This window comes from Limulus polyphemus, unplaced genomic scaffold (assembly GCF_000517525.1).
Source record: "Limulus polyphemus unplaced genomic scaffold, Limulus_polyphemus-2.1.2 Scaffold1202, whole genome shotgun sequence".
In the NCBI taxonomy this organism is placed as follows: Eukaryota; Metazoa; Arthropoda; class Merostomata; order Xiphosura; family Limulidae; genus Limulus; species Limulus polyphemus.
In genome coordinates this window covers 88,937-111,338 of record NW_013666812.1, presented here as the reverse complement: position 1 = coordinate 111,338, position 22,402 = coordinate 88,937, and the positions used below count along the sequence as shown (strand labels likewise).

The 22,402-nt window shown below is 29.8% G+C and overlaps 1 protein-coding gene across 4 annotated transcripts in view; it reads right to left on the bottom strand.

Annotated features, from left to right (window-relative positions):
- The window catches only part of LOC106462586 (maestro heat-like repeat-containing protein family member 1), an 82,285-nt gene that overhangs the window by 52,920 nt on the left and 6,963 nt on the right, over positions 1 to 22,402 (bottom strand). For all 4 annotated transcript variants that reach the window (XM_013922526.2, XM_013922528.2, XM_013922527.2 and 1 more), the window contains exons 2-13: positions 20,973 to 21,028; positions 18,971 to 19,068; positions 17,844 to 17,989; positions 15,203 to 15,334; positions 13,518 to 13,680; positions 13,120 to 13,218; positions 11,154 to 11,305; positions 8,074 to 8,214; positions 7,360 to 7,452; positions 6,034 to 6,112; positions 2,778 to 2,891; positions 1,273 to 1,346 (exon numbers count right to left, since the gene is read on the bottom strand). In XM_013922526.2, the coding sequence (XP_013777980.1) occupies positions 1,273 to 1,346; positions 2,778 to 2,891; positions 6,034 to 6,112; positions 7,360 to 7,452; positions 8,074 to 8,214; positions 11,154 to 11,305; positions 13,120 to 13,218; positions 13,518 to 13,680; positions 15,203 to 15,334; positions 17,844 to 17,989; positions 18,971 to 19,025 (1,248 nt within the window). In that variant the 5' untranslated portion in view covers positions 19,026 to 19,068; positions 20,973 to 21,028. The remainder of the gene's footprint in view (positions 1 to 1,272; positions 1,347 to 2,777; positions 2,892 to 6,033; positions 6,113 to 7,359; positions 7,453 to 8,073; positions 8,215 to 11,153; positions 11,306 to 13,119; positions 13,219 to 13,517; positions 13,681 to 15,202; positions 15,335 to 17,843; positions 17,990 to 18,970; positions 19,069 to 20,972; positions 21,029 to 22,402) is intronic.

Genomic DNA, 22,402 nt, shown 5'->3' with positions numbered 1-22,402 from the left:
CTTTTTGTTTGTCAACAATAATATTACTCAATGATAAATGCATACCTTTATAATACTTAAATAAAATAGATAAGACAACTTTCCATGATGCAAGAAATTATGACATTACATATAACTAACTATTAACTAGAGTATGTTACACATTACATTTACCGTCATATGTAATAATACACACACACACATCACACTGTATAGTTCTTACACAGAAGCAGACCTCACATTATGTTTAAAACTTAGCCACATAACAGCATTCTCACAATGCCCCAAAGGATCAACGAACTCCACGAAGCGAAAGGAAGATCTACTAGATATTAATTAAATTATAAATACATCAATTCATGTGAATATGACTGAAAAATTTCATTTTTTCTGAAAAGGTGGTGTCTATTTACTTGTGACCATGCTGTGTACACAATAAAACAAGTTAAAAATTCAGCTAAGCTCAAAAATGTTTCCTATGGGAATAAAGTTTGAATTGGAAGCAAAACAGACAATTCTCTGTACAGAAAATAACATAACATAATATTTCATTTGATATTTTAAAACTTTGGCTTTCTATTGGATATAAATAATATAGTATTAAATTTCAGAGAGAACTATTGACAATTTCTTCAAGTTAAGATGTGATAGTTGGGTGTGGCAAGTAGGTCTGATTTTCTAGTTTAGCTCCACAAACAAATGAGATTGAAGACTAAGAGTTATGCTTTGCCTGAGTAATGGTTATATTATAATGAGTAATATATATTAAATTCTGTACTTCTCAGAGAGATGGTAAATAAATTAAAGAGGGAAGAGCTAAAGTGCAAATGTGACAATTCCCATACTAAGGGAGATTGAGAATTTCTTTTAAATATTTCCTTATAAAATAAAAAAAACTTAAAGCTTATATTAATATTAAAATTTAATTTATTACCTATGTTTTGATGCCAAGTTACTTGTATATCATAATAATAAAGTATTTTAATTAAATTTTGAAAGTAACAAGTCATAACATGCACACTTTGGCCTGCCTGTAGCAGGAGGGTTAAGAGCATTTAAGGGAAAGCTTGATACATACATGAATGATAAAGGTTGGCTCTGAGTTTTTTTAGTGTTTATTTTAATTTAGTGGATAGGACAACCTAGATGGACCGAAAGATCTCTTTTTGTCCTTTAATGTTACTTATAAAATTACACATTTTCTATGATTTGTTCAAATATTAATAAACAATACTTTATTAAGTAAGCCTTAAGGGAACAAAAAAGGAGCTAGGGATGAAGAAAATTACTTACCTTATTACTTGGATCATTTAAAATCAGCTTCAAGCTTCCAATAACCCCTGCCATGTATTCACTAAGAAGAATATCTACAATAAAAATCACACAATCAACTCTAACAATCAGCTAGACCCACATTCTAAACACATTGTTACTTGACATAAAAATTTGTTTATTCTTCACTTAAGTTGTAGAAATATCAATGACTTTTAGTAGTGTGTTCAATGTGTGGACTGAGTATGCTATGTATTCAGCATGGAGTCCAAAACCTCATCCCAACATTAACAAAAATGGTAGAAAAAGTCCATATTAAACTCAGTCCACAACTACCATCTTTTGGGTATAAGAAAGTGGCTATATTCAAGCATGAGTAAAAAAAATACAGAATCAGTTAAAAATCCCTACTTCAGAATACTATTAAACAAAAAACCATCAAATGATCCTTACTTCAGCACACTATTAAACACAAAATCAGTTAAACAATCCTTACTTCAGAACACTACTAAGCCTAAATTAACTAAGCCTAAGGATATAACTAAACACAAAATACTTTAAACAGTCCTTGCTTTGAGAAACTATTAAACACACAATCAGTTAAACACTGCTTGCTTCACTTGCTTCAGACTACTTCTAAATGAAATCAGTTAAACTATCTTTACTTCAGGATACTCTTAAACCCAAAATCAGGTAAACAATCTTTGCATCAGAATACTACTAAACACAAAATCAGTTAAACACTCTTTGTTTCAGAATACTACTAAACACAAAATCAGTTAAACACTCTTTGTTTCAGAATACTACTAAACCCAAATTATACAATACTTGCTTTAGGATACTCCTAAACCCAAAACCAGTTAATAAAAAATAATCAGTCCATGCTTCAGCATACTAACTAAACAAAACCAGTTAGTCAATCTTTAGTTTAAGATATATGAAATTAGTAAAACAATCATTTGTTCAAGATACTACTGAACCTAAATTTGATTAAACAATAAAAGTACAATCCTTGCTTCAGGATACTACTAAATATAAAAATGGCTAAACATCCCAGGCTTTAGAGTACTTCTAATGTAAAAGTAGTTACATAGCCAGTGCTTCATGCTATAACTAAACCCCAAATTAAATAGTCTATACTTGAGATTACTTCATAACTTAAACAGTCCCTGCTTGAGGCTTCTTCTAATCCCATAATTATACTCCTCCACTAGGATAGTTCATAAGTCCTTGTTTGAAACTCATACCAAGAACCAACACAACTGTATAAAAAAAACTAAAGCCCAAGTCTTTACTTGTAGCTATTTATGAAGCTATGTTAGGCTTACTTGACTTTTCTCTCTAGTCCTTTAATACAAAAGTCTCAATTTAAAAATTAATCCATTCTTGATGCTATGTGGAAAACTGAAATTAAGTTCCAACAAAATCTATTGAAAACAGAATGTATTAAAAACTACAACTGTTATATTCAGTTCTTTGCAACAGGAAACTGCACAATAAAAAATTCAAAGAAATAAGTAACTTACCACAGGAGTTAATCAAGTGTTTTAGAATACTCAAAGCACCAATCCTAACACGTTCATTATTGTTGTCGACTCGCTGTAACAAAAAGCTGACAATACGTTCGCTGTAAGCAGGCACTGTGAATGTATACAATATTGAGAATGTAAAAAACAGTTTACTGTTACTGTAATCTAAAGGCAAAGATATTACAGATTTGAGGAAAAACAAGACAATTGTACATTTCACAAATACATCATTTATTCACGACCATGGTTTCACCAGTAAAGGCATATTTGTAAAACATACAATTGTCTTGTTTTTCCTCAATTTCATCACTGACTGTTTCAAGTATCCATTATGCAAAGATATTAGTCAAAATGTATTACAATCAAACATTAACAAGACAAAGAAAAACTAGTGAATGAATTTATAACAAAATACTTCTTTCAATTTACTATAGATGGGAACATTACTGTAAAAGTAGTATAAGAACATCAGTGTGAATGTAGTGTATGGAACATCACTGGTGATGTAGTGTACAGATTATTACTATAAATGTAGTGAAGGAAAGAACATTACTGTGGTTGTGCTTTACAAAATAACATTATATGTACTATACACACACCTACAAGTATATTAATATGGATGTACCAAACTACTTTGGATGTACAGTACATAACATTACTGCAAATGTACCACAGAAATTAACATTACCATGGATGCACTAGAGAAAAATTTACAGTGAGTGTACAGTAAAAAAGAACATTATTGTGGATATACCATATAGGAGAGTGTTACTGCTGGTGTACTAAAGAGGAGAACATTGAAGTGGACATACTGTAAATGAGAATATTACTGCAAATGTACCATAGAGAACATTAAAATGAATGTACAGTAGAGGAGGATGTTACAATGAGTATACTGTACAGCAGAAACTTTCAGTTAATTTACAGTAGAGAAAACATTACTGTGGATGTATTGTAGAACAGAAAATCACAGTTAACCTTTTAAGCACAAATGTGGCTCTTCTGTACATGTCACAAAGTTTTTAAAGTGTCAATTGTATGTCAATTAAATTAGCATCACAGTATAGATTATAATTCAAATTTTTATTGAAAAATCTGATGTTTGGTGTACAACAGCCTTGTAATGCTTACTAAAACCTTGCCAAATTTCAGGAAGCTATACTTAGTAAATTCAGAGTTATAGCATATACAATTCCATGGTTAAGTAGTGGGTACAGATTGGTCAAAATGACAAAGTCTATACTTAAAGTGTTAAGGTGCTTTGGAGAAAACATTACTGTGGATGTATTGTATAAAAAAACATTACTTTGGATGCACTGTACAGCAGAAAAATACAGTTAATATGCTATAAAGAATATATTACTGTGGATGTACTGTATAAGAGAACAATACTGTGGATGTACTGTATAAGAGAACATTACTGTGGATGTACTGTATAAGAGAACATTACAGAGAATGTACTGTATAGGAGAACATTACTGAGAATGTACTGTATAGGAGAACATTACTGAGAATGTACTGTATAGGAGAACAATTCTGTGGATGTACTGTAGATGAGAACATTACTGAGGATGTACTGTATAGGAGAACATTACTGAGGATGTACTGTAGATGAGAACATTACTGAGGATGTACTGTAGATGAGAACATTACTGTGGATGTACTGTATAGGAGAACAATACTGTGGATGTACTGTATAGGAGAACATTACTGAGGATGTACTGTATAGGAGAACATTACTGTAAATGTAAAGTAGATCACTAGTGCAAACTTACTGTTGATCAAAAATTAATAAAACATATTGAACCTAGTTCATTAATGAATGAGCCCTTATCTAACCATTTTAAATAGTCCCCTTAGCTCACTTGAAGAAATGAAAAATGTAAATCCTACTTGTAAAAATATATTGTTGATGTACAAAGAGAGTTACTTTTTTTTTGCTAATTATCTTAATAATAAAATATTAGATATTGGAGGTGGAATTTGAGTTTGAAGACTTTTTAAGAATATAAACATAAAATGAAGCAACAAATGTTTTACACAATCCTTTTATCCATAGAACAAGTTTTACTATATTTAAATATCACAATTCTTTCACTTCAAAATGTCACCAAATACAAATCACACAGCATATTTATGATTTTTTTAAAACCACTTATATTCTAATGCAGTAGTTTTCAAACTATACAAAGCAATGGAACCCTCTTATTTCATTCCTTCCATCACAGAACCCTAACCCTTAACCCAAGCTTAAAGCCTAGTCTAGATGAAAATGACCAAGTTCATAATAGTATTGTTAAATTAAAACTATATGAAATTACAAAAATATTTTATTGGATATCAATTAATTCGTGATTTAAAAAACATCAAAACACATTTGGGACTTCAAGGGTTAATACTCAAATTGAGAAAAAAAAAATTGTCATTACCTGTTACTTTTGGGGGGTTCTGGGGTTCCAAGGAACACAGTTTGGAAACCACTGTTCTAATGTCAAGCACCATTTTGAAAACAAATTATACAGATGTGTTGCATAGAAAATTTGTCAAAAAGCTTGCACCGTTTCACTAACATATCAAGAAGTGAAATGTTCAGTGCATTTAATCCATTTTATTGCTACGAAAACTTCAAGGAGTAATAAACTAGTTCTTTTCTTATGACAATCTCCTATCCAAATGTGTAATAGTCAATTGATGAGCAAAGCACATTTGTTGAATGAAGGAAACATTAAAAACTTGAAATTTTTTATAATGTATATAAATCATACTCTGTTGTTTACACAGCCTTAAAAAGCTAATACTTTTGTACTTTAAATATTGATGTTTTCTACTTTTTAACTATTTCTTTAACATATATATTGACAGAACCACTACATAGAATTATTAGATGAGGCAAAGGTTTCAAGCAATAGTTTTGTCCATGTTTACTAAAATAAGCAATTTTGTATCCTAACTATAGTCAAGTATTATTTATCAAAATTCTCAGCTCTGGTCCAATAGTAATTCAACTAGCAAAAACATTAATTCTTTAAGCCCTTCATTTGCAAAAAAGTAAAATTATTTTTTATTCTATATAAAACCAGAGTAAGTTTTCTGTGCTTTGACAAGATGCTATTTGAAAATGACCACCTCATGGATATTTTGTTGAATGGTATATTTCTGTGTTTAAGGGAAACTAGTAAGCCCCTTTTAATAATTAAGCTTCACAACATAATTTTTATCTATGTTTTTAACTTCATTTAAAAAACATGCTTACTGAGAACAGCGAAACATCGAAGAACTTCATTGTGGTTTTTCACTCCAGAAGGCTGGCTGTAATCTGGGAGACTACAAACCTGAAACAAGTAATTTGGATTAGTTTTAAATTCAGTCTATTTCTCATTACAAACTTTTTCTTTTTTTACTAAGTTTGGAAATACAAAGAAAGGGCTAAAATTATGTGGTCAAGACTTCAGCCAAAGAACTAAAAGGTTCTCATATTCAAAATATAAAGGTTAGAAATCATGAACAAGAAATTGATGTGTGTTGACAGCAAATATCTTATTATCATTTCTGGATAATGAGAATGTAGTTAAACAATTTGCATGATGCAAGCAAGAAAAATCCTTAGCTGAATTGTTATTGGACTGTGTGATACACTTGCTCATATCCAGCATAGAAATACACACAAATTGTTTACGAAATTATTAATACCATTCATTTCAGTCACACAATAAAGGGTAGATTAACTGATAATAGAATGTTAGAATGAATAAAATCCTAGATTACTACTGATATTGAGCACTAAAAGTATGATTAACCAAATTGACATAAGATTACACATTTGAAAGGTGAAAACGTCATCCAATTCCTCTCAGACTGGTGCCACCCAGTGATCATAAGGCTAACTTTGTGAAAATTTTGATTAGCACTGTACATCCTCTTTTGTACATGAGAGTTAACTTAGTTAAGTACAGTTATTTTATATGTTTAATTAGATTGCAGAGTTTTAAATCTTGTGATACAAGAGATTAAATAACTTTTTAATTTTTTGTTTGAATTAACTTACACATATATCATTTATACTAATTAAAGATATTTTAATGTTTTTAAACTATGATTTAAAGTTCAGGCTTTCTTTCTGACAAACTTCCCAGTGGTGACTGACCTGTGTGCTTGCAACTAACTGTATATTCCTGGTATCTAATAAATGGATAATATTTGAAAGAATATTTAAATAATTGACAGTATTGCTTTACACAATCTTCATCCGAGCTTATTAACTTCAAACCATGCTTTTTTGTGTTACACAAGAAAGTTATGATCTGCAAGGACACTTACCAGAATAAGAAGACACATCCAAAACCATCTTAAAAAACAAATCTTTAAAAACATTATCTGCATTTTTATTTTTTCTGTTTATCTGAATTAGTTCCTAATCATAATATCTATCGTTCTTTCATCTTAACTAGTTTGCTTAAGATGTGGTTTTAGTCTGTTAGTTATATAACTTTCCAAAAGAGAATGTAACAAACACAGTTTTTAAAAAATATTTTAACTTACACACATATACACACTATTTTATGTAGAATTACTTACTAACCTGAGGAAAAAGCACATTCAAAACATTGTCAAGTTGCTGTTCTAGAAGAACTGACCCATTCTTTACAGCTGTGTCCAAAACCATGCACAAACCCTGAAAATGAAAATACTACTTCACAAACAGGATTTGTTTTAAATTGAAAAACTACACATACAATAAACTTTATAAGCCTAAAATTTTACTAATAAATATATGAACATATATCCCCCCTCCCCAAAAAATAAAATAGAAAACATAAAAACACAACTGGAGATCAAGTAAAGATATTAATAACTGTATTCTTATAAAACTGGAGAGGATTTAAAACTTTCATTCCATATCCTAAACCACATCCACATATAACTAAAGACAGATGTATACCATTGTTTTGTGTTAAAGATCATTTATGACATGAATATTTGAAGAGAAAAATCATGTGATCCCACATTGAAAAATAAAACAGCATCTTTTTATGCACATAACTTCAAAAAGATAAGACTCCTTTTGAAATAAGAGATATGTGATTTCAAATTTGATGATGAGGAACCCACTTTGAGACTAATAATCCTTGGAAATGGCTTGAATGGGTGATGAAGAAAAACTTGTATTAAAGTTCTTCTTCATCACCCATTCAAGCTGTCTCCAAGCATTATTAGATATATGATTTATTGTCTAGTTCATCATACACAAACATGAATTGCTAACAGATATTTATGTTCTTCACCATATACAAACCTGAGTTACTGATAGCGATTCTTGGTGGCGTCTATATAAACCCAACATTCCTGGCAGAATTTTTGGTAGTTGTTCTTCCAGCTTCTCTGGGTCTAGAAGAGGGGTCATGTGTCCCAATGCTGAAACAACTTCTGATCTTACCTGGAAAATCACAATAATAATTAATGTAAACTGTAAAAAACTCAAGCATCTAACTAACAATTGCTTTCTACTCAGCATATTTATTTAAAAATGTGTTCAAATACAGCCGCACAAAATGCTGAAATCCATTTCAAATCATACTTGTTTTAATATATTAACTTCTGTTCAACTCTCTGACTATGAACAGGTACATTGCACCTACTACGTAACCACCAAATAACCATGAGATTAATCATACTAAAACTTTGATAATGTAAGCATATCTTCACAAAGTTTCACAGACTATCAGTAAACATTACAAGGCTTTTGTACAGGAAATCAGATATTTTTTTTAAGTATTTTAATTAAAGAACTGCAAGTGAATTTTTGCTTTTGGAATGTTGGCTATCCATCCTGCAAAGTGATTTTGATTTTAAGATTAAAAATACTTTTCTTCATCTGAAAATTGTAAAGTTTCATTTGCATAGTTTTTAAAACCTCCTAAATAAATAACAAACTTTTTTTTCAGATAAACTTTATATTTTCTCTATCCTAACTCTATATGTGGTTGGTCAAATTGACCGACCTCGTAACTGCCACAAAAAATTAGGAAATAAATCTAAGTAACCTTATTTTCTTTCTATAATGACTGCAAATTGTAACAGGAAACCACAATTGTTTATTGTAAATAGCTTAAAGCTTGTAACAGTATACATCTATTTATATTTATTAATTTTTTGTTTTATTGTTTGTTTGTAATTAAACACAAAGCTACACAATGGGCTATCTGTGCTCTGCCCACCACGGGCATCAGAAACCGAATTTTAGTGTTGTAAGTCCACAAACATACCGCTGTGCCACTGCAGGGCTTGTTTTATTGACTTTTGAACTGTGTCTAACTAATAATCTTGCTACACAAGTTGCAAGTCATATGGTTCACATTACCATATTGAATAACATAAAACTGGTCTACAAAGTACAAATCTTGTACTCTTCTTTGTTTCACTAATAGTGTACCAGTATTTTATAAAATAGTGACATTTTGGTTACTATGCTTTAGATATGTATATATATTATTACTACTTACAAGTAAATTCTTAAATTTCAGTTATTTTTTTGTCAAACATAGAACAACAAATAAAAATATATAGAACACAATGATCTATACTGCTTACAATGTTACAAACTTTTTTGTATTCATGCATCGTACTTGCCTCGGAAAATTTCACACATAGAGTAAGTAAAAAATTTTTTTAGAGATTTTGTATATGCATTTTGGAATATAAAATAATTATTAATTACTATACTAATACCACAAAAATCCACTGTAATTTATTAGGCTTCCTAACTAAATTGTATTTGGGTCTAAAAAAACCTCACTTCTGGTCAGAATATTGCCTTGATCATCACATTTCACACTCTCCAACAGTTATAATGGCTTTCTCATTATAAATACTTCAGAAAGACTGACAGGATTATGTAGTTAAAAATGAGTATTTTTGATTAGTTGTAAACATGCACTTAAGAGAAGTAGGCATAGATAGGCAACAGATGAAGTAGTGGGCAGGGGAAATATAAAAGGTAGGAGTTTCTTCTTCTAGCTTTTTAATTTTTAGTTTCTAATTTGTTAAAAATTGTAGACATTGTATTGTGGGTGTCATAATATCAACAAAAGTAGAAGACAATGTACCACATGACACACAAAAATCGATATTTAGCAAATTTGTTTTCAATATTTACTTTTGAATTAACAAATTAAATAATGTATAAGACTAAAATTTGAATTATAAATTACAATTTGAAGTTAAATTTATTGACATACATTAATAAAATAGCAGCTTAATAAAATTGAGTGTAAGTGGACATGACCTCTGACCCCTACCCATATGGAAAGGGTTGATAGATCACATTCTTGGCCATCACTGTGAGCATACACAGTGCGTTAGTTGCATTGACTTATGAGAAAGAAGTTTGTAAATTTGACCAACCTTGGAACAATGGAACTATATATACTCTAGCTCTGAATATACTAAGTGTATTTTCACATAATTTGGCAAGCTATCGGTGGATATTACACAAGTCTGTTGTAAACAACAGTAAGAGTAAAGTTAGTTTCATGTTAAGAATAAAAATACTTCTTTCATCTTACAGTTTTCAAATTTCAACTTCAACTTGTCATTTCAACTTACATTGATATTTTTCAGCAGTTAGTATTATGTAGAGAAAATATAGGGATTTGATATTCATTTAGGAAGTTTTAGTGGATATTCAAAATATTTTATAAATTAACAATACTATTTTTTACTCTGCAGTGACTTCATTTTTTTTAATCAGAATATTCCAAATTACTTATCTTTACACTTTAAATTACAGGTATCCCTTGATTTATGAGCATTCGATTATGTTTTTTTGCTATAACATAATTAATTTTTATTTTCGTGCACACATTTTTGCTATAACAAAAACTTATGTAAAAGTTGTAAGAAAATGCTGCTCGTTTAGAAAATGTTTTCACTATTACAAAATTCAAGTAGCTAAAATGCTGTTTTAATATGTTATAATATTGAAATACCTTTAGATACTATGCTATTTTTCACTACTACCTAATTCAAACAGCAATCTAATTTTTCATGGCAGCATTAAAGATTTAAAAAATATATAAATAATAAACAACAGTATTTTTTTCTTTTTATATATTGAAAATGGTTTAACTCTTTTGTAGGTGTATATTTGGTCCTATTATAGTTTAAACATGAATGCTTCCTTGCACAGTACATACTGTGCTATTTATGCAACGAACTACCACCTGGTAGTAGCATGTAAAATTGTCAAAATGTTTTAGATTTTATTACTAAGTCTTATTTTTACCATTTTAAAAATGTTTTCATCCTTTTAACTTCATGCAAGTTGGAACACAATTGAAAATTAATCACAGTTACAACCAGAATAAAAAGACGAACCTTTAATTCTCTGGCATGTAGCCAAACACTGAACAAGACATCATACGCATTACCAATTTCACTGGCAAAAACTTCTTTCCTTACACTTTTGTCTGGAGCTTTTTCCAAGTTCGCCAGATATTCCAGAATAGCTTCAGAAAACCTTGCTAGTGCTGGTATTAAGTTATAATAAATAATGAAGGAATATATTCTCAAATAACATCACAAAAAACACACATTTCTGGACATTACACATAACTCCAATCCCAGGACAATGCCAAACACAGTGGTTTCAAATTCATCGAATGTAGAGTATGAATATAAGAGGTCATAGAATGTTATAAAATGAAACTATTTATTTATTAAACACATTATAATGAACATCAAAAAAAAGGAGGGGGATTTACATTACTTGTGCCACTCACAGGAAAATATACACAACAGTAAGGCTTAAAATAATTTTGTTCTGGTTTCCCAACTAAAATCATAGAGTAGGAAAGTAGGATCTTTTGAAGCCAAACCTTTTTTATATTGAAGTGTAAAATTATATTTTGTCCTGTAACAGAACATAACTACTGTAAAAAATGTAAGGGTTAGCAGCAAGAAAAATTTGGATGGTCAAGAAAACAGAACAACAAATATTTTAGCAAAAATTTACAATAATCAACAAAACAACTATATATTTGAATATATCCAGCTAAAAGTAAAAGACAGCATTCAACATTAATAGAAATGCATATTTGTACAGTAGCACTTTACAAAATGGGTACTACTGTGATATATAGGCATCATACCATTAATTTTCTACCTTCTCATTTTAACATAGAAGTTTTCAGTTTTTCACTTATTTTTATGTTTATGCAGTTTTTGCATAACATGTGGCCAAGAAAGTCATTACGTTGATTTTGTTCTAGCCACTTTTGTTCTTTGTCATTCCCTGAAAGATAAGACCTGGCCTGCCCATAGGATGTATGGCTGTAAAGCTACATCTCTTGTGCAAGAAGGTCGATAGCAGTATCCTCCAAAGGTAAGTTAGGTGATATCTCATGTGGGTATTGCTGGTTGCTCTGAGTAAATCTGATGTTCTCGAATGAACTAAATAGCATGAGATATAGACAGTCAGAAATATCATTTTGAGTGAATCAGTCGGCCCAAAATAAATCTTGAGGAGTAGAACCAGCCCGATCAATTCACAAGTCCAGTAAAGGCAACTATCCCGTGTCAAATGCAAGTACACAGTGTTTGTGAAATTAATAATCATTGTTTTCATTGTGTATCATTGTGCAATACTAATTTACTTCTACAACCTACATCTTTCATTTACTTTAACTGCTTGTCAACGTCTGATTTTCAGTCATCAAATATGAAGTGCAAGGATTAATAAATTAATTGTCCAAAAATGTGCAGAGCATGATTATTAAATGATTAAACTTCTAGAATAGGGGTTCCCAAATTTTCTCAACTAAGAAAAGGGTTACTCTTCTAATATGTTATAGTAAAATCTAGTAATGCTCTTATAGTTTGTGGTTTTTCTTCAAAAACATTTTATGATTATTATTTTATAAATAATTTCAAATTAAAAATATATGTTTTAATGTTTCTTATTCTGCAACCCACAGTTTGAGACCAGTCATTTTCAATATGAGGATTTTGCTGATGGCATGAAAGGTGATTATATACCTATCTTATTTTTTGCATAATGGTAACATAAATGCCACTAATTCATAGGAGTAATTCTGCAATTTAAATATTTCTTATAATGATCAACAGGGCATTTTTGGTTAAACCAAGTAATACACAGTCTGAAAACCACAGTTCTAGGCAGTAATTACTTTTAGTAAATACAGATTTTTTTCACCTAAAATTCCTAAGAAACATTCTGAAAATTAAGAGCATTGGGCCACTTGTATAATAATTAGCTGAATTATTCTAATAATACTTTAAAGAGGCTTTACTATGCAACATTTTATAGATGTGTAAAACTTACCATAAGAGAAGACCCACTTCATGTTCTCATGTTTAATCATCCCTAGCATTGGTAACATAATTCCAAGTATTGCTTTCAGGAAAGGCACTATACCAAAAGCTGGAATATAAACATATAAGATGCATGATGCATATAAGTACTTCATTATTTATCAATTTATGTCCAAACTTTACATCATCCTGTATTATAATTTCTTGTCAGTCATCCAATGATACACTAGAAAATAACATAGAACACCAGCTAAGATTTTTATCATATTGGATATCTTTGATTTCAGGTGTGCTTTGTGCACATCTTTTCTTTACTCTTCTTCCAAAAAATAAATTATCATAAATAAATATCAGAAAATTAATAAGAAAAAAACTGGAAAAACAATACTACTTTGTTTTGTCACCTACCATTTGATGTGGCTAGATTTGCCATGGTCTGTACTACAAAAAAATGAGGGAGTATAGCAGGTTGGAATTCAACTAACAGCATATCCATAACTTTGTTGTGAAACCTGCAGCCAAGTGAAACAAGAATTCCACTAGCAGCTGCCTGCCATTCAGGGACTACTTCCTGTAATAAAATAATGTGTCACAGAGCAGCATAGTTTACTAATAAAAGTAATGGAAATGTTTCTTCATTGAACATGTCATGGGTAAACAAATAAAATTTATGAACCCTTATCTGAGTAACAAAAAAATTAAAGTCATGCATCTGCACAACAAAACAACAGATATCAGAATCATTAGTTTATATCACTTAACAACATAACACAAATATTAATATAATGAGATCACCCTGAAACATGTACATATGAATGCTATGTACAAAGCATCACTTGGCAATACCCAGACAAATCTTAATGTTATGGACTATACTATTAAGCAAGAAACACGTGTAAAGTAACATTTACTTTGTTACCCAACAACCAAAAATGATAGTGCCATGTACAATACTAAAAGTCTTGGATTTGCAAACTTAGAAACATACAAGTGTCATAGACCTGCATCATTAAGTAAAAAAGAACAAATACGAATAACAAGGGCTTACACCATCTAAAAGCAGTGAACAAATAACACACACAATGTTATTATATCACCTAGCAACATACAACACATCTAATACATGCAATGGGATTATATCACCTTGAAATATACAACAAATCTAACACACATAATGAAATTATATCACCTAGCAACATACAACAAATCTAACACACATAATGGAATTATATCACCTAGCAACATACAACAAATCTAACACATGTAATAAGATTATATCATGTAGCAACATATAACAAATTTAAAGCCATATATTCAAAACATCAAGAAATAAACAAATGTAAATACCATAACAAAGATTATGTAAAAACAGATCATATAATGAATAATTTATCTTTAAAAGAATTTGAAAATTGTGTCCCCAATATCTTATACTGCTACACATATTTACCTAAACTACATAATTTGCATCATACTTTGTGTTGTGGCACTCTTAACTATTAAATAACAAAACAGGCTAGTTTTTCGTAACAATTTATTTCAAATCACAACTTTTCTCATCTTTACACTTTACATCTAAGTGTATTTAATATTTCTGAAAAATTACAATTAACTTTGTTTCAATTTTCTTATGCTGAATTCTGTACACAATTGAAAACATGAAACAAATTACATTAGATTCAGTGAGGTTGTACATCAACTCCCTAAAAATTAAAATAAATTCTTTCTAGCCAATAAATTTACTCAAAAAGTAAATCTTGTGACATGTATAAACTCAAAATATTCTAGGTACTAGGTTTGTAGAGCTAAGTCTGAATTGTAAAACTTGTGATCTCAAAACTTTGACTTTCTAATGCTGCATTTTAGTATGGTGTTTATGTTATGTAAACACATTTTGCAATTTGAAGAACAGTTCAGAAATTGTGCTCTGAAAGTATATGCCTTCTCTACCAGATCACATTTATACAGAACACAAATAATTTTATTTTATAAAACATTTTCAGTTAATCACTAAAAATAATAAGATTTGCTACATTTCCACTTACATTATATTAGATCACTATTTCAGCCTAAGTAAAAAATGCATATCATACCTTAGTATTGACCATTTCCTTCACTGCTTGTCTGATAATGTCTGATGCCAAATCCTCATTTACTCTATGTAAAGAATCTCGACAAACACGTTCCATAACATTTAATGTGATAACTCGATGGTTCAAGGGAAGCTAGATTTAAAAACAAAAAATATGTATCTCATCTTGTTGTCTTTTAGGAAATTATTTATTTTCCTTGTCCTGATTAGTAGCCTATACCTATGTCTAATTAGTAACTAGATACTAATTACTAACTAGTTTTTATTCTATATTTCAGTTGTTAATCTCCTGCCATCTTCAGTCCTGAGAAAGACTATTTTAATGTTTGTAATAACTGGGATTTGATCCTGGGGTCTTCTTGATGGAAGTCTAGTGTATTATCCATTTAACTGAAGTCTTCTCCATTAGGACTTGAACCAACTACTTCAATGTTTTCAAGAGGGTTATCCAGGTTTGCTAATTTTTATGCTACATTGATTGATTGTGTTATCAGTCAGGTGGATGAAGAGGATCTTCTCAACTTTCTTTTTTTTTCTCATGTGTGCTTCATAACCTATTATTTCTGCTATTCCAATTTATTGTATGCTCTTCTTCTCTAGTATAATAAGCTATTTTAGACAGATCAATATTACAGAGTATTGTATGTCTATAATGCTGCTGAATTCTAATTTTTTTGGTCTTTAGTTGATGGAGGATGCACCAAACTATAAATCTCTACAATAATAGAACTCACAACTTTCTTCCAACTAAAAACACCATAAAACAGCCACTCTAACCACAAGACTTAGCTCAGATATGTTGATGGTAAACTCATAATATAGTCACATACTACAGACAAAATTCAGGATTAATGAACATCTGTAAAGACAATATCCCACGATACATTTCACAATGGAAATAGAAAAAGACAAACTCCAATTCCTTAACATGATAGTTACAAAGACACAACTTTTTTATAACTCACAGATATTGGTTAATACCTTGACTAACCACCTCTACAATGTAAAGACAAGTGCCATAGACTGTCTACTTTAAAAAATAAATGAGATTTCTAATACCAAAGAGGCTAAGAAGACGGAATTAAAACACATCACAAAAACTATCCTTAACAATGGATACCCAGAACACTGGATAAAGAAGAAAATAAAAAATGATAAATACAGAAAATATACAGCAACAAAATAACACACTCAAATAGCCATATTCATTTATATCAGAGGTCTCTCAGAAAACATAAAGGATATGTAAATCACATTATTCAGAAGCCACAATACATTAAAATTGCAGTTAGTAAACACACACACACTACCTAAACACCAAATGGAGAGAAAAACACCATTTACAACATCCCTTATGAATGTAAATTCAATACATTGTAAAAAAAATAATTATAACTGAGTAGCATGATATAAATACTTATATAACTGAAATAGCCCATCATGCCAGAGAATACCAAACTATAATTAGAATACTAAAATAATAAGATATGAACCACACAAACACAAAAAAGAAAGATAAAAAAGAACTCTTTTACATCCATCTAATTGATACCGTACTCAGTTAACATAGCATAGAAGTCAACAAAACCTAGATAACCATCTTGAAAACAATCAAATAGATAGTTGATTCAAGTTCTAATGGAGGAGACCCCCTCCCTTTTCGAGTGGATAACACTCAAGATTTACATGGTTGATATCCAATCTCCACAACCTGACCATAAGTTTTTAGTTCCTTCTTTAAAATAAAACAGTAGCTGTAATTACTGAAATTTGATGCCCAATTAAAAAACAACTAATAGGATGGAAATATAATAAACACACACCAGCAACGATAATAATACAAATAAACAAAATGTAATTAAATAAAAATACAACACAAAAACATGTTTGAAAATGTTCATATACAATTTAGCTTAAGTTTCAAAGTTACAGCTGGCACCTGTTAGTACCCTTAATATTGAAGATAATTATTCTGCTTAACCAAAAACAAGCAGAAATTAATATTTACTGGATCTAATTTCAAGAACAACGGCTATTTTATCTTTTTATATTATCTTTGCTTCTGTTTACTTTTATAGTACAGTTTATCGATTACTATATTATCGTTTATACTATCTTAGCTTCTGTTTTAAGAGAAAAAAATTTTATGAAAGAAATACTGTTCTCAAAAATGCAGAACATGTGAAAATGGAAGTAAATACAGTATTCTAAAGGGATAAACTAAAAGTATGCATGTTTAATAATTGAGGAAACTGAATTTAATACAATATTCTACAGTGATAAGCTAAAATTACAAGTGTTCTATAATAGAGAAAACTGAAGTTAATACAATATTCTACATATTCTAAAGTGATAAGCTAATAGTACACGTTCAATAACTTAACATCTTATTTACAAAGATCTTCTGGTTGATGTGAATTTTATACAAATTATAAAACTTGTGAATACAGTGATATAAATTTGCAATAAACAGCATCAATGCATTTTGAGTAATTGTTTTTATGCTTATTGTTTATGCAAAAACAACTGATCATAATTTTTAGTCTTTCAATCAATATGTACAAATTGTTTAAATATTTGTCAAAATGAGAATTCTAAATTGAAACAAAACCATGTCTTTTAATCAAGATCCTTTCCTTCACCTTGGTGTGTTGTTGCAGGTAAGAGAGACAGCTACTTAACACCAGATCTGGCTGATGATTTCCAATAGTATAGAGTGAAGTACACATTGCTTGGCTTACATGTGCTTGTTTGTCAAAAGCAGCATCAATCAGAGCTAAGACAATTGCTATAGAGAGAATAACTCATGGTCAAATACACATTACTTCTGAGATTCTTCTATGTGCATGTTCTTTTAAGTTCTAAGTAGGCAGGTTTCAAATACAAAAAACAATGACTGTTCTTCACATAGCTTACTTTTATTTGCAAACAAGTAATAAGCTTACAAAGAAAACTGAATTTTTTTATAAAATGTGTAATTCCATAATTTTTTTATGAACCTTAAATTTAGAATTGTTGATAACCACATTATAACAGCCAAATATTAACACAAAGTCAAGTAATTACAGTTAAATTTCCAAAACATTTTCACACAATTCATAAAAATAATATATATATGATTTTACAATTAGAAAAAGTGAATTTTAAATTAGATCATAGTCCATAAACTACAACACCACATATACACAGAGTAAAGATATAAAAACAACTGTCCACCATCTACGTGTTACTCAACAATTCAGCCAAAAGTAACTGTTTTTGATGTATGAAAGCCATTGAAACCATTATCCAAATGGAGCTCTGCAGGACTTACTAATATAGTATGTACCTAGTACGAGTTCATCTATTTTTTATTTTAACCCTAGCTGGCATACCCATCAATTGGACAGGTGAAATAAAAACCTGTTTGTAACAAAGGATAGGAAATTGTGCTTCTATTTTTGTTCTTAAGATAATAAACATTAAAAGTGCAATAAAAATACATAAAATACGTGTCAAGTTGGGTGCTGAATGATCAAGAAATGTGGAAATGTATAAGGAACAGATACACACACACATATTTACTTTCATTTATATGGGGGGGGGGGTCCAACTCCCACACCTTTCATGACCTTCCTGATGTCAACCTATATTGTGTGCATTCTTTTTGTTTATAATAATTCAATGCAAATTCAAGACAAGATTGGATTACATAATTTTTATAATTGGACCTTTCTAATAGTTACCTTGATAATAACTGAATTATTTAGGCATAATATTTTCAACTTACAATCAACTTGTCCTCCAGTTGTTCGAACTTTATCCTCTGCTGAACTTGGCAACATCTTCAATATTTCGTTTTCTTACAGAGAAACTTGATATTTAAATCTGGTGGCAAAAATATAATTTGTATGATACACAAAATTCAAAAAATTACCTAACTTTTGTATCATTAAGCTTTAAAAAGAGCAATAGAAACTGTGAAGAACTGAGTTTGCATAAAGTTTGATAAATCTATCTCAAAATGATTGATTGATAGTTAAGATATTTTTTTAAAGAAAACAGAGGTCTTAGAATTTTATATTCAAGCCAACTGTTTGAGTCAGAGTATTGTTACAAGTCAATTATTATTAAAAATTTAACACAAGTTCAGAAACTTATAAAGATTCACATTCCGAACTTGTAACTCAAAGAGATCTAATTTTATCTCATTTTAAAGTTTATATAATTCTACACAATATGGTTTTTCTTTTAGGTGCATCAAAACAACATTTGCCTTCACAAAAAAGTAAAAGCACCTTTAAGAAGTTACAGCAGAATGCCAATTTATTTAAATATTTTTGTTTGCAACATCTATTGTGTTTGTAGCTGTTGCACTGCAAATTGAGATGCTAGATTTTTGAGCTTATAAATAATGTTCTTACTCTGGAGTGAAGGTGTAATAAAGAGGTGAATTTATTTGTTCACTGTTGTTTTCCACCTTTTAAAATGAGTATTGTTTAAAATGTAAGCCAATTTTTCATATTATAAAGAAATTGATATAAATTTTTCAAATTAAATATACTGTTAATTTTCAAAATGATATAAATAAAAATTGTATTAAGCAGTAAATTTTATACATAACATATAAATATGTATAAACAAGTTGGATATGTAATATTCAGTAGAGGAAAGGTTGATTATATACACCACGCTTTGTCTCTATTGATTTTAGCATATTTTTTCTTGATGAGGGTAAATTCCATGTATTTTGATTCTTTGATAATTTTGCTATTGAAAGAACAAGCTTTACTCACTATTGGAGAATCATGTTTATTTAAATAACATTCAGCTGGAGAACTTTCTGTTGGCTACCATTTACTTAGGGAATTAATGTATTCACTGATATGGTTATATGGGGATTGTTCTGCTTCAGTTATTTATGTACCTCTTGCAAGTTTTAAATCACAGATCATGTTTTAGGCCATACATGTTTCTCCAGCTCTATTGTCTCTTGCAAACACATTTTTGAGAGTAATAACAGAGTAGACTAGCTTTCTTTGAAGGTCTTTCCTGGTGTACATACTAATCTGATGGGGAAAACATTCAACTGGTAATCTTACTTTTACAGTTATCATGTTGATTTGATACTATTGGTGCATAGTGTTATTGTTCTGTTTTTGTGTTGAAAATGGACTTTATTTATAAAGTTTAGTGTATTTATTCTGTAGGAATACATACTAAATGCTTCTGATGCAGCTGTCTATTCCTTTGAGTTTTCCAGTTATATCTCCTGTTTTTGGATAATGATAATCATAGTGCAGAAAGTTTTTTGGAGGTTTGCTGTAAGAGGTGTTGTTGTTATCTTATTCACATGTTTAAATCTAAAAAAGCTAAGCTGTAATCTTATCCCTAATGTTCTAGGTAAACTTGATGTAGGATTGAAATTATTTTAAAAAAAGGCTTAAAAACTTATAAAACTACAAACTTTTTAACATAACTTCTATCAAACATTAAGTTCACCTGAAAACGTACATCCTCATACAGATTATTAAGAAATGTATGTTATCAACATAGTTTTCTTGCATTCTCAAAATTTATGTTGTAACACTGATAATCAATAATTAATTTGAAAAATGTCCAAAAGTTTATACTTTCCAATTAAAGACTTGATGTCATACATATTAATATAGTGAAAACCCAGTTACAGAAATAAAGGTCAAAATAAATATAGGTTTTTATAACTAAGACCTCAAAATTTATAGATAATTCATAAGAAACTTTGAAACTTGAATACAGAATAAAAGACTTACGGTGACAGAAGCTCAATCAATCCAACATCACACCTTCTATCTGAAAGATCATCAACCTGAAACAAAAATCAAGAAAGCTATTCTTAAGAACATGCAGGATAAAAAGTGAGATGAGAGGCGATTTGGATCAACATACAAAACAAAATCTAATGGAAATTTTCAAAAACATTTTAAAATAATTGAAACTGTACAAAGTGTATAACTTAAGTGCACAGAATTCTTTCAGAAGACAAGTCTATATCTAACTTTAGCTAAAATGTATTATCCTTAGGATTAAATAAGAATAGTAAAATACAGAATTTGGTTCTCTGAGTTTCTATTCTTACAATATCTGCAAAAACAGAATAATTCAGGATATCTTAACATAAACGAATACATTAAATGCATTACGTTTTATCATGGATTTTATTGATGTTTTTCTTTTTAATATACAGTTGTTAAAAAATTCTTCAAAATCTATTTTCCTGTTAAAGAATATCTGCTTTTGGAGAAGTTCTTGGGAGTGAAATTCCCATCTTTAATGTTAATTACCCTAAAACTACAAGGAAACTAAACTGGTTTGGGTTCGACTTATTATTAAAAGTTGCTTACTACAGGAGAAATTCCTGATAATTAATAGACTGCTAACATAATTTATATTGTTAAAATGAAGGGGACAAAAGAGACCATAGAAAATTAATGGCTCATTGATTACTGTTTCTAGAAACATGTATAAATTGGTTATCAGAGATAATCTGAAAGCTGCAGGTAAAAGGAGAAACTAAACACAGGTTTACTCAAATCATCAACATCTTTTTGACAATTTAACATTTTCCTTAGAATTTGTTACAATGCCAAGAATTCACTATGTTAATAAATTAAACTAACAATTAGTTACATGTAACTGGAGATGTGGGGTACATCATAGCTGCATTACTAATAATTTGTCTTATCATTATTAGTTTAATAATGAAGTTTGCTGTTTTTTTTAATCAGGAAACTGTAAAATAACTTAAATTTAGTTAAATATACAATTATTTGGGGGGGAGACTGAAAATAAAAACTAGTAATGTTCAATATGGTTACATGGGGGTCAGTGAAATGGAATTGATAGTGTGCAATAATTGCTGAAATGTATATTTGAAATCTGTGTTCAATTTTGTGCAAAGCTACATGAGGACTATCTGTGCTAACCATCTCTAATTTAGCAGTGATAGACTAGAGGGAAGGCAGCCAGTCAACACCACCTACTGCCAACACTTGAGTGATTCCTTTACCAATGGATAGTAAGATTTGACCATCACATTGTAACACCCCACAGCTGAAATGGCAACCATGTTAAATGATGTGAATTTGAACCAACAGTCTGCAAGATGCGAGTCAAGCACCCTAAATACCAGGCTGTGCCAGGCCGCAACTTTCACTAATAATCTAAATCTTTTGTAAAGCAC